The sequence below is a fragment of the Hemicordylus capensis genome, chromosome 1 (genome assembly GCF_027244095.1).
Source record: "Hemicordylus capensis ecotype Gifberg chromosome 1, rHemCap1.1.pri, whole genome shotgun sequence".
Classification (NCBI taxonomy): Eukaryota; Metazoa; Chordata; class Lepidosauria; order Squamata; family Cordylidae; genus Hemicordylus; species Hemicordylus capensis.
In genome coordinates this window covers 144,983,937-144,997,176 of record NC_069657.1, presented here as the reverse complement: position 1 = coordinate 144,997,176, position 13,240 = coordinate 144,983,937, and the positions used below count along the sequence as shown (strand labels likewise).

Genomic DNA, 13,240 nt, shown 5'->3' with positions numbered 1-13,240 from the left:
TTTATTGGGTCACACCCATACATAAAATGGCAACTTTTTCAGTATTTATGAACTTTGCATGCCCTTCAAAAAAGTTATATTCAGTGTTGGAATTCTTCTCAAGGCATTTTTCACTTCCTTGTTCCTCAGGCTGTAGACGAGGGGGTTCAGCATGGGGACCACCACAGTGTAAAACACAGAGGCCCATTTGTCCTGGTTCATGGAGTAACTAGAGCGAGGCCGCAGGTACATGAAGGCTGTGGTTCCGTAGAAGATGGTGACAGCCATCAGGTGGGAGGCACATGTTGAAAAGGCCTGTTGTTTCCCCTCGGCTGAACGGATCTGCAGGATTGCAGACAGGATGAACATATATGACACCACAATTGCTACCACAGTACATACGCTCTGAATCATAGCAAATATAAAGAGCACCATTTCATTTAGGGTTGTGTCAGTGCAGGAAAGAATGAACAAAGGAGGAACATCACAGAAAAAATGATTGATGATATTGGAGCCACAAAAAGACAATGAAAAAGTGGAAATTGTTTGTGTCATTGCATTCACAAAGCCAACAAAGTAAGATCCAGCCACCAACAGGGCACACATCTTGGGAGACATTGAAACCATATACATGAGAGGATTGCAGATAGCTACATACCGGTCGTATGCCATTGCAGCCAGAAGGATGCACTCAGTACTTGTACAGAAGACAAAGAAATACATCTGGGAAGCACAGCCTATGTATGAAATGGTAGTCTTCTGTGTTAAAGAATCTCCCAGCATTCTAGGGGCAACAGCTGAGGAATAGCCAAAATCTAAGAAAGATAAGTGACTGAGGAAGAAATATATGGGTTTCTGGAGTTGACGGTCCATCTTGATTAACATGATCATTCCCAGATTCCCAATCAGGGATACTACATATATGAGTAATACCACAGCAAAGCACAGTGGCTTCATTTCTGGACTGTCCACTAAGCCCTGGAGGACAAACTCTGTCACCTTTGTGTGGTTTTCTTTAGCCATTTTCTTGCTGCGTTCGTTATTCATTGATGAAATTCTTTTTGCTGTTGAAATTTGATCTGAAATGTAAAGAGAATGCAAAGTAGATAAGAAACAACGGCTTCAGTTCAAAGCTTTTTACCCTCAGAGCTCAGAAGTTCTGAACTGAAGCCATTGTTTCTTATCTATCTGTCTCTCTTATCTACCTAACTAGCTGCTGGTGGTGGCAAATGAGAGTGGATAGCAATAGCAATAGCAATAGCACTTACATTTATATACCGCTTTATAGCCGGAGCTCTCTAAGCGGTTTACAATGATTTAGCATATTGCCCCCAATGATCTGGGTACTCATTTTACCGACCTCGGAAGGATGGAAGGTTGAGTCAACCTTGAGCCCCTGGTCAGGATCAAACTTGTATCCTTCTGGTTACAGGGCGGCAGTTTTACCACTGCGCCACCAGGGATTCATTTTCAGTGACAAACAGTGAACCCACCCTCATTGCTACCAGAGATCTACACTCAGAACACATCAGAAACAATAAAACCCAGTACCGCATCGGCTTGTGGGTATGGGAGTGGTTGGCACCCTAGGTGCACTACACCACCACTCGCTCTGGGCCACCCCAGTGCTCCCCAAGTGCAGTTATGGGGCTGCTGAAACCTCCATTATTCCCTCTGGGGGAAAAGCTTAAAGACACACTAACTTCAGGAATTCTTTAAAAATTAGCCCTTTTCCCAACCTGGATGGTAGCAGGCACCCATTGGGGCATTACCACCTGACCCACTCTTCTGCCCTTGAAGCCCCTTTTCTGCCCTGAATCTGCCCCAAAGATGTGTAAACTTCAGAAATTCATTAAAAATCAACCCTTTGCTCAATTCCTTTCAAATCTGGGTGGTAGCCCAACCCACTGTGGCACTCCTAGGAGGCACCCACAGGCAGAAATGGGCACTGTCTGTCCCCATTGTCCCATAGGGTGGATGCAGCAGCACACATCATCATCATCATCAGAGCTTTGCAGTGAGCAAGGTTTCCAAAGGTCATGGACATCCACTGTGTCACTCACCACATCCACTGTGTCCCACCATCTTTTCCCCAGAAATGCAATTGATCTACACACAACAGTGTGAAACAACAATGAAATGCACTGCCCCACGTGCCCCCTCCCAATGCAGGGTAACAGTAGCAGCCAGCAACAAGAAAGCACAAGTAAGTGTGATATCACAGATTCAGCAGACTAGGGCAGCAGATGAGGGCCAACAACAGCATCAAATGTGCCCTGCCCTCCCTCCCCCAAGCATTTTTCATCCACAAGCAATAGACACAGCTACATCTGTAGCACCTGGCCATAAAAGTGGGTTCAACAAGGATGCAAAACAACATTCTGCCAGTAGAACAGTGAGGTTCCCCCCCCACACACAAGTAGAAGAGTGATGAAGATGGCACACAATTTTTGGGGGGTGGGTTTTTGTTTTTTTTTTGTTTTTTTTGTTTTACATTTCTGCAACAGATCGGAGCCTGTGGCACCAGCACAACCTAATGTAGATGCAAGCACTCTAGTTTGAATAAAAACACTGATGATGCTAGAAGTCACAATATGTCCCAATCTTCATTGCAAAGAAGTCCAGAGAGAGAGAGAGAGAGAGAGAGAGAGAGAGAGAGAACGAACCTCTCCTGTGGCCGTCCATGAGATCCCTAGAATACAGGCCCAACAACAAACCATCCAAGGCATTTGAATTTTTATATATATACACACTTCTAGACTTGAGACTATGTGGGGGGCGGGAACATAGTATACCTGTGTTTGCGTGCTCTGTGAAAGAGTTAGTGGATTTAGGGTTAAAATTTTGGCCATGGCCTCAGAATGCTATGTGCTCTCTAAGTCTGTGTGACAGACATTTGTGAGGGCAACAGCAGCAAGCTCATCCTTGGCTCCGGCTGTTGGGGGGTGGGGGTAGGGATAGGTGGGTGCATGTCTGTATGTGCTGCTGCTTCTGTCACAGTCCTATGGGTGGAAAAAAGGAAAGCAAAATTTCAGACAAGAAACATTAAATAGACAAGTGAAAGCCACATCACAAAACAGAAATGCATGAACAACAACTCATCGTCATCACCACATCATCAGCATGCAAGCGTCATATTTTTATCACATTGACATTCATCATTTTCATTTCAGCATCAATTCAAAATAGTCAAGGAAAGCAATTCTTTCATATCAGCATGCATCTTCCACTCTCCCTCCTGCCTCCACCCCCCACCAACCACAGCCTCTGTGGATGGGTGGTGATGGTGCTGCTGGGCCATAGTGGTGCCAGGCCAGGACGTGCCACCCACCTCCGTCATGGGCCTCGTGGTGTCATGCATGGTTGAAACAATTCAAACAAACTCTATTCAACATTAAAGGGAAACAAAGCAAACCCTCTGTGACAGTTTGCTCTCATGAGTGTGTTCAATGTAAGGCATGTGTGAGACATAGCATCCCAGAAACATTCCTGTGCCTGCACATGCAGCAGCCTGCCTCTATGATGGATGGTGTGCCACTTCTGCCTTCCGCCGGCCCTCAGGACTGGGCAAGCGGGCGAGGGATCCACAGATGTATGCTGCTGAGAGTGACTACAACTCCCATTGTCCCTACTAGTCTTGATGGTGGCCAGCCATTGCAACAGTGGGGAATGGGAGTTGTAGTCTCTCTCAGCAACATCTGGGAGAACCCCTCCCTGATGCAGGGAGCACTTACTTGTCCTAGCCCAGAGTGCCAGCACTGCAGCAGTGCCTCATCTCACCATTCTTGGGCTGGCAGTGCGGCGGTGCCTATGTGCATGTCTGCTGGATGTGTCAGCAGCTGTGACACATCTTGGTCAGGATGAGCTGCCGTGGTGTGGGAGGCGCTGCATAGGGAGGTGATGTGGGTCACTCACCCTCCATGGCCATCCAGGGGTAGCCCAGCAGGGGGAGGTTGGCCTTCAAGAAAACCAGCTGCTAGATACAGCTGTGGCAAAGCTGGATGTCCCCTCACCCCCATGCCTCCACCAGTGGGCTGTCAGGGACATGAAGGCAGTGTGCAACCCGCTGTGTCTTGTCTAGAGATCTGCAGTGAAGTGCACACTGGTGCTGGGCCTGGCTGCATGCAACCAGGCTAACACAACCTCCCTCCACGTATGGTACAGGGAGGGCACCACCCTCCTACTGAAGGTGGTGCGTGAGGGGATTTTGTACTCTGGAGAAAGTAGCTGGAGCAGACGGCGGAAGCCGACATTCTCCATGATATTAAAAGGCTGATCGTCCAAAGCCATCATCTCCCCAATGGCCCGGGTAATCAGACATGGTTTTGGGTGATCAGACTGCTTCCCCAGAGGATGCACCCACCGCTCAGTCAGCTTTTGCTGCCTCGGAGCAGGAGCCACTGGATGCTTGTTGCTAGTGTAGGCACTTGGCCTAGCAGCACTGCCAGCAGAGGTTTGGACCCCCGGGTGCCGATGTGCTGAAGTGCTTGGGGTCCTTGCCCCTGCTAACAAGTACCTTGCAGTGGATGCAGGCAGCATGGCTGCGATCACCAGGGCAAAGCTCAAAGTGATCCCACACCACACTGCTGGACTCTCCTGCGACACGGGGCCACTTGGGTGGTGGCGCTTCTGCTGGTTCCTTCTGGGGCACACCACCAACACTGCCCTCAGAGCTGGCCTGGGAAGTCCCAGGGATAGGAAACACAGGGGATTCCTCCTGGGACTCCTCAGATGCAACCTTGGGGCCCCCACCCCCACAGGGACCAGTGGGAGGGCGGCAAGGTGGACCTGGCTGGACTGGCAGCTGGCTCCAACTGCAGCACCTCCACATCTGCCACAGGAGGAACTTCTTCCCTGGTGGGGAGACCCTCCCCCCCAACTGCTGCCTGGATGCAGGCCCTGGCGTAGGGCCAGGCAGACAAGAGAAGTCCAGGGGCAGGGGGCAGAAGAAGGGTGAGTGTAGTGGGGTGAGTGTCGCAAGGCAGGGGACACTTCATTGGGAGAAGGGCCAAGAACAGGAGCTGGGCGGACTTCAGCAGCGTGTGCCCCCCACCAGTGCCAATGGGTTGTGGTGCTGCTGCTGCTGCTTTCTTTAAGGCTGCAGTTGGGGGTGGGTGGGGGGCTAAACTAAATGCGCAGTGAGGATTAGGCTGGAGAGTGGGTTACCCACCTGTAGGCTGGGCAGTAGGGAACAGCAGATAGAATGCCAATAACTGGGGACCAGATAGATACAATAACTGAGACTTTATAACTAGGTACTGGGAACAGGTAGAATAGGGAACTAGGGAACAAGATACAATATAGGCTGCTGCTGGACTTGTGAAGGCCTTGTTCTTTCTTTAAAGGCTTCGGTTGGGGGTGGGATGGGTAGTAATAATGGGAGCAGGGAGGAGGCTAGGCTAGAGCATGTGCCCACTCAGAGAATGGGCAGAGAATATTAATAGTACTGGTCTATATGGGCACAGAGGGCTGGATGGAGCAGGGTAGGCTTCTGTTTTTTAAAAACACAAAAAGAGTGTGTGCTCGCTCAGAGGCAGAGCCTGTAGGCTGCTGGGCAGAGAATATCAATAATATTATATATATTATGGGCACTGGAGGACAGGCTTCTTTTTAAAAAAATGCAAAAAAAAAAAGTTGAAATGGGAAAAAAGAGTTTTTTTTTAAACCTCAAGGCTACACTATTCTAGCCACCTATTGGTACTAGCTAGCTAACGGGGATCCCTATTTAAACTTTAAACAGAACCCCTATTTAAACGTCTTCTAAATAGGACACAACTTTTTTAATTCAGTTGCAACCCCAAACCTCCCTCCAATAAGGAACCCCCCACTCAAGAAATTAATACACAATTCCAGACATATGTGTGTGTGTATGGTGTGTGTGTGTGTTAAAATAAATGGGTACTACTCACTCAGTCTAGGGCTTCTCCAAAGTTGGGTCTAGTATTCCATTTCTGTGGTCTGGTAGTCTCTGAGAGTCTCTTCTTCTCCAGTCTTCAGATGATGGGGCAAAAGCCTGGAAAATCTGGGGAGGGGGGGAGGAGGTGGCTGGCTGGCCAGGTGGCCAGTGGCCACAGGAGCTCTGGGCCAGACAGGCAGTGCACAGACAGACAGGCAGTGATTCTCTCAGCAGCAGGAAGAAGGGGTGAAAAAAGAATCAAATGGGATTCTCTTTTTCGTCCCAAAAATAAATTAATAACATTAATGCAGGAGAGAATCAATCCACCCCAGGATGGCACAGGGCACTGGTGGCAAGCAAGGCAGGTTGGCAAGGCAGAACAATAGGCAGCAATGCAAAGCAAAAAGCAAAGCTCTCTCTCTCTCTTCCCCCACAAGGCAGAAAGGAAGAATGGTTGCTGCTGCCCCTTTAAATACCTTTCCCTCCGGGAACTCCCCCTACCCCTGCCCCTTCTTCAACCTACCCCTGGCCAATGCGGGGTCATTTTGCACTTTGCAGTGCCAAAGAGGCCAATCCAAGAACAAGGAGACAATTGCCAGCAGATCAGTCCATTCTTTCCTTTACCAATCTGAAGGCTGGTAGGGCAGGAAATTCAAATCGATGTCAAACACAAAATGGAGACTATACTCAGAGATTGCCAAAAAATGGATGTCCGAAATAACAAATCTTTCGGAGCCAAAATTCAGGTATTTTGTTTTGGCAACAAAACTTTCAGAAGTTGCAATCAGGTGATTTGTTTTGTAGACAAATCACCCAAAATGGTCTGATTCAGATACAGAACGTTCTGTACCCGAAACATTTTGCACATCCCTAATCCCTGGATCAGGCCCAATATTTTCTCTGCAAGACTGCTTTGTCATACTTACCATAATCATATGCATGCATGTTCAGAAGGAAGTCCCACTAAGTTCACCAGGGTTAACTCACAAGTAAGTCGTATGTTTAGGAATGAAGGTTTGGTTGGTAATCTAATTAATGCAGTTATACTACTAACATGTGGAAAATTCTGTCATGGAACAATGATGACTAGTAGGCTAATTGTTATATGAGTAGGCAGAGGAATGGGGATCACAGTATTTAGTCAAAATGTGACAACAGATCTGGAGCTTTCCTAAGGCTTAGACTACAGAAGAAACTGAGAGTGAATGGAAGTAAAGATTACGCAATTGTCTTCTGCTATAAAATCCCCTTTTCTCCCATGTTGCTGAGACACAGTCAGTGCACTAGCCTTGATGTGTTGGACCCATTAAGATTGCATTTCATTCTACAAGTCTGCAAAAAGGAGAAAAGAATATTTGTTTCTGCCTCTCTTGATGGCTGCTACTCCTCTATCTCACAAGTGCCTCTGTTTTTCTGTTGCCGCTTAAACATTTGAATGTCATTTGACATTTAAAATGCACATCGCAAAGTGACTGTGAGGACCTCAGTTATTAGTCAGATAATGCATATTTGCTGCTCCTATAAAGGTGGTCTATTTTTGTTCCTTAAGCAGGAAAGTGAAATTGTTCTAGTCCTCTGAAAATGGAAACTCATTTTACATACCTTTGGCTCTGTGTCTTTCCTTCTCTGAATTCACTAGGTGTTGCTCTGCACAGAAAAGGTTATATATGCACCTTTTAAGCCCTTGGGGACACAACTCTCAAGCCTGTGGCGCCACACGATCTCAGGAATACAGCCTGCAAGGCAATTAGTAGGCATTTTCCTTAGTTATTTTAATGAGACTTTAAATGTAGCTCTTTCTGTGAAGCTTAGCATGAAGTTGATTTGAAGACCCAATGATTAAAGCTGAAATGCCACTCCTATTGGAAACATTTATGCTGGACTGTTTTCGTTGATATAATACAAGTCGCTATACTTAGCTGTCCTGTCAATCAAGTTATCTTTCTTGCTAATTATTGCAACCTAATGGGTGGCAAATGTCCTTTCTGGTCTGAATTGAAAGAGGAAAGGATGAGACTGTAGGGGAAGGGATGAGACTCTAATGTGAGCATAAAGGGCACTGTGGCATGGAGAGGCATTTTGTGTGCACCAAAATATATTGGTTTATCTTCTACAGTGAATGATAGGGAGCAGCAGTTTTTAGAAGTGGTTCAGTGATTTTTGTGAGATCTTTTTCAGTCGCCCTACAAAGAAATCCATTTGAAAAAAAGGTGATGCAATGTAGATTCAGTATATGCTGTGAATGTGGACAAAACTATGATGACCCTCAACTTGAACCAGGGCCTTAGCATGGGGAAAGGGAGAAATGTACATTTCACCAGGGTCTGGGAGGCCAATGGGGGTGGGGTGGAGAAAGCCTGAGCCACAAGACCATCATGGAAAAGAGGCTACATTTTAAATATTTTTGAGGATGTTTACCAGGCTGGACCAAGCCCCCTTGGCACCTGAAGTAGTGTGACGAACTAGGGTTGTGCGTTTTGTTTTTTTCTGTTTTGTTTTTGGCCCGAATCCGAAACACCCCAATTTTGTTCTTTGTTTGAAATTGCAAAATCCGAATCCAAAATGTTTTGGATTTTTAAAAAAATGGCCTGGGGAATAACTAGTGGGTGGGGTGGTAGTGCCCAATGGGTGGAAGCTACCACCCAAATTTCGGAGGAATTGGGCAAAGGGCTGATTTTTAGTGAATTATTGAATTTTAAGATTTATCCCATAGGGAATAATGGAGGTTTCAGCAAAAGTATAGATTCACGTCGGGGGGAAAGGGGTGGCCCAGAGCAGAGTAGAGTGGGTGGTAGTGCCCAGTGGGGGAAAGGAAGCTTCCAGAATTATTTTAAAGGAATTGGGCAAAGGGCTGATTTTTAAAGATTTAATGGAATTTATGCTTCTTTAAAGTTCTTCCCCATAGGGAATGAAGGAGGTTTCAACAGCCCCATAACTGCACTTGGGGGCACTGGGGTGGCCCAGAGCAAGTGGTGGTGTAGAGCACATAGGGTGCCAACCACTCCCATGGGTTGCTAACCCATGGGGTACTGAGTTGTGTTGTTTCTGAGATGTTTTGAGTGTATATTCTCTGGTAGCCTTTGAGAGTGGATTCATGGTTTGTCGTTGAAAATTTCATATACTACCAGAGAATCTACACTCAAAGAGAGACAACATAACCCAGCAACCCATGGGGGTAGTTGGCACCCTTTGTGCACTACATCACCACTCGCTCCCAGCCACCCGCATGCCCCACAGGTGGAGTTATGGATCTGCTGAAACCTCCATTATTCCCTGGGGGGGGGAACCTTAAAGACTTCCACAATTCCTAAGAAATCAGCCCTTTACCCTATCCCTTTGGAATCTGGGTTGTAGCAGGCACCCCTTGGGGCACTGCCACTCAACCCACTGTTTTGCCCCTCAGACCCCCTTTCTGCCCCAAATCTGCCCCAAAGACATGTAAGAAATTCTTTAAAAATCAGCCCCTTTCCCAACTCCTTTGGAATCTGGGTGGCAGGAGGCACCCATTGGGGCACTACCACCTGACCCACTCTTCTGCCCCCAAAGCCACCTTTCTCTCCCAAATCCACCTCAAATACCATCTTCAACAACAGCAGAGCTTTCCAAAGAACCAGGCAGATTGCAAAGGTCATGCACATTAACATCCCCTACCCCCAGAAATGCAATTGATCTACACACAACAGTGTGAAACAATGAAATGCACACTGCCTCACTGGCCCATGAGGGTAAATCCTACCCTTAAATTTCCTTAAAAGGAATAAGGAGGCAATTGCCAGCAATCAGCCCATGCTTTCACTGGCCAATCTGCAGGCTGGAAGGGCTGGAAATTCAAACCGATGTCAAAACTCAAAACGGAGACTGAAGGAGAAAGACTTTTTGTGATTGCAAAATGGAGTTCCAAAACAGCCGAAACAACAAAACGTTTTGTATCGGAAACAGGGACGTTTTGTTTCGGCTACAAAAATTTTCTGTTTTAAGCATTGAGTGTTTTGTTTTGGCTACAAAACAGCCCAAATGGCCTGTTTGGGGCACAAAACGTTTTGTATCCGAAACGAAACGCACACCCCTATGATGAACTGCCGGTCCTACCTCCAGCACCATGGCATATCGAGCATGCCCCACAGTTACAGTTATCTCCTCTCCAGCAATACCCACCATTCCTGATCCCGTCTGTACACTTCTGTGTGCTGCCCCACTGATTGCACCTTCCCAAGACTCACTGATTGTGCCCCCATGCCCAAATCACTCCCTTCCAAGTCCAACTGACTGTGTGCCCCAAGCCCTTTTTTCTCTCCCCAATCCCCACTGATTGTTTATTCCTCAATCAAATTCCCTCTTTCACATGGTCCACCTCTTGTACCCCAGGCTGGATCCCACCCCCTCTCAAGATCTTCTGATTCTGCTCTAGCCCGAGCCCAGTGAATTGCACGCACAAATTCAATCTCCTCCTACCCAAGCTGCACCAACATCATGCTCCCATGCCTAATTCCCTCCCTCCTAAGCCCCCATCCCCCAGGCTCAACCAAGTGCAAACTCTCCAAGCCCAATTCCCTTCCTCCCAAGGCCACCTGATTCTGCCTCATCCCAGTTCCTTCTGACACAAGCCTCAATGATTCTGCCCTTCCAGCTCCCCTTACCTTACCTAATGATGGGAGTTGGACACCATCACTCCTGTTTCTCATCCTGCCCTGTCTTTTCACAAGGTAGAGGGCAGTGTAGAATGGCAGGAAGTGATCTGAATATACTTGCTGCTACTCTGCTTTTAGAAAAGGCAGGGCCAGGGCAGGATGAATGTAAGTGATAAGTAGGAGGAGGGTGAATGTGATGGCAGATGATGGTGTGCACACTAGTTGTCACTATCAGGTGAGATCGGTGAGGGGCAGTGGACCAGGTGAGGTGGCCAGAGGCAGCAGGTTGATGAAGGCAGCCAATTAATTGCCTCTCTGATCTGCTGCCTGAGGTGACTGCCTCGCCCGACTTCATTAGTGGGCTGACCCCCTTTGGATATAATGCCTAAATGGAGGCTAACTCACCTCAGGTTCACCGCCCATGTTTTCTGAATTATCAGAACCATGCTTCCTGGACCCAACCATGGTTCCGATTATGGCCCCGAACTGGGGAATGAACCCTTGGTTTGTAGTGAGTTTGATTCACCCAAGCAAGGGTCTTTTCCCGGAAGTGTGACAACTGGATTGAGATTCCTCTCTTAACTGGCGTTAAGGGATGAAGCTCCTCCCATGGGTTGGAATGCTATTGGCTGGTTTGGGCTGTCCTTCCAGGGTCTGAGGAAGCTCACTCAGCCAGTCCTGCCACTGTTGCCGGCTCCCAGGCAGGGATTTTGATCATTTGGGAGCACACAGGGTGTGTGTTTGGAGACAAACTGCAGGTCTGTTGAACCCATGCTTCACTGTTACATGAGAAGGGATGTGGGGAGAGGGGACAGGAAAGTCTAGGATTTGCAGTTTGAGAGACAGAGATGCATGCCTCCCTATGTTGCATGCTCTCTAATGCTTTCAAATACAAATTCTAGACTTCCTTAGTTCTCTGCACACTCAATATATTGTAGCAGTCTAGTTTAGGGTGGGATCCAAGTGGTAGCAAGGGGGAGCGACAAGCAGCATATTGGTGGATATTGAAGGCCACTCTAAATGTATAACTGGGAATGAGTGAATGTCTCTTCAGCACCTTATTTATTATTATTTTTGCCAAAAAGCTGGTGGGGAGGGCTGATTTGTGTGGGGAATTCTCGCTGGTAGGAGAAACCCTTTTTCATTATAGCAGAGTGCACAGAGGCACAACACAGCGGAATTTACTTAGGCATGTGTGTATGCTGAGAGTAAAGTAACTTGGAGCCAGTTCATAGTTTCAAATCAATATAAGGAGTATTTATTAGTGAACTCCATTCTAGATAGGAAAGTGAGGAGTTAGGATCTCTAATCTGTCTAGCTTGCTGGATGCAGATGGATTCTGCATCTCTGCACACATGGTGCAGGGGAGAGGAGCTTGCATGTTGCAAGGTAGAAGGAACAGGAAGAGAAGGGAGAGAGAGAGTGCAAAGCAGGAAGGAAGTTAGTTAGTCCCTGAGAGTAGCAATCTAAATTCCAAAGGGATAGTGTCAGAGCAGTAGAGAAGGGATGGCCAATGTCTTGACCCTCTAGCCCTCTGACTCACTAGTCTGTCCTCCACTGTCTTTGAGACAAGAGACAGCGCAAAATCCTTCACTTCCAACAATTTGGAGCAGGACTGCAACACAAAGGGGAAAGGTTTTTGCAAATTGATCCCCCATGACTCATTAACAGATTTAGGACTTTCCTCCCATAACTGTTACCAGTTAGCTGTTACACACGTTCTCCCCCAATTAATCTGTTATTGGGTTTAGGAACATAGGAGCGTAAGAAGCTGCCATATACTGTGTCAGACCATAAGTCCATTTAGCTCAGTATTGTCTTCACAGACTGGCAGCGGCTTCTCCAAGGTTGCAGGCAGGACTCTCCCCCAGCCCTATCTTGGAGAAGCCAGGGAGGGAACTTAGAACCTTCTGCTCTTCGTAGAGCAGCTCCATCCCCTAAGGGGGATATCTTACAGTGCTCACACACCAAGTCTCCCATAGTTACCATCCTTTGCGACTATGTTTTTGATTAATGTGAGGAATTTAACTCCAAATCATATATTGAGGTATTGGGAAAGCTGACCATGGATAGGATACACCTGTGTTCGAGCACTCAGAAGGGTACCATAAACTACAGACACATTTCTTGAAGCAAGGTTAGATTTTATTGAAGAGCAAAGCTAAGAGTAAAGGCAATGGTTGGCACCTCAGCAAGATTGCTGGTAATGATCTTCCCTTAAGGGATCAATACTCTGAAAATGGCACTGACAGGCCTCCAATACACATTTACAGGCTGATGGACTGGGGGTGGGGTGGGGGTAGTGTGGGCAGGGAATGGGTAAAGAGAGAGAAGAGCTACACTGATCTATAGTAACGTATCCCAGGCCAGGGACATGGATTCCAGGGTTACAGTTGTAGGTGTCCTTCATAGAAGAAGGTTGAGACACTTTGTTACTGGGGGCCGAGGGAGAGAAACTCTGGGTCACAAAGCAAGGCAGCGTGCCTAGCAAGGACTGAGCTCTGACTGCCCAGGTGGGTTTAAGGATCTCCCTGGAAAGGGAACACACAAACAAAAAACAGAAAATGCCCAGGTGCAGGACATAAATCTCTATGTGCACTGGCAGAAATGTGAGATGCCTTTGGGATGGTGGGAACAGCAAAGCAAGCAGTGTACTGTTCCTTAAAACCTTCCGTATCATGTCTGTCACCTCTACTGCTGACTCTACCTCCAATGTAGGGTGGCAAGAAGGGGTATT

At 47.3% G+C, this 13,240-nt stretch overlaps 2 protein-coding genes across 3 annotated transcripts in view; one reads left to right on the top strand and one right to left on the bottom strand.

The window, feature by feature from the left end:
* LOC128327633 (olfactory receptor-like protein OLF3) overlaps positions 1-13,240 on the top strand; it is a 40,851-nt gene that overhangs the window by 5,192 nt on the left and 22,419 nt on the right. The window lies entirely within an intron of this gene.
* Positions 46-10,584, bottom strand: LOC128327625 (olfactory receptor 1019-like). 2 transcript variants are annotated; one of them, XM_053256654.1, is made up of 3 exons: positions 10,518-10,584; positions 7,478-7,611; positions 46-1,058 (listed from the first exon to the last, which is right to left on the bottom strand). In XM_053256654.1, exon 3 carries the CDS (start codon positions 1,024-1,026, stop codon positions 46-48), a length of 981 nt encoding a protein of 326 aa, XP_053112629.1. In that variant the 5' UTR covers positions 1,027-1,058; positions 7,478-7,611; positions 10,518-10,584. The 2 variants fall into 2 exon arrangements, with proteins under 2 accessions (XP_053112629.1, XP_053112637.1); XM_053256662.1 differs by lacking the exons at positions 7,478-7,611; positions 10,518-10,584 and adding an exon at positions 2,731-2,744 and having other exon boundaries at positions 46-1,009.

What these genes read in the sequence shown, in the direction of transcription:
- LOC128327625 (XM_053256654.1), bottom strand. Translation starts at nt 1,026, where the DNA reads ATGAATAACGAACGCAGCAAGAAAATGGCTAAAGAAAACCACACAAAG.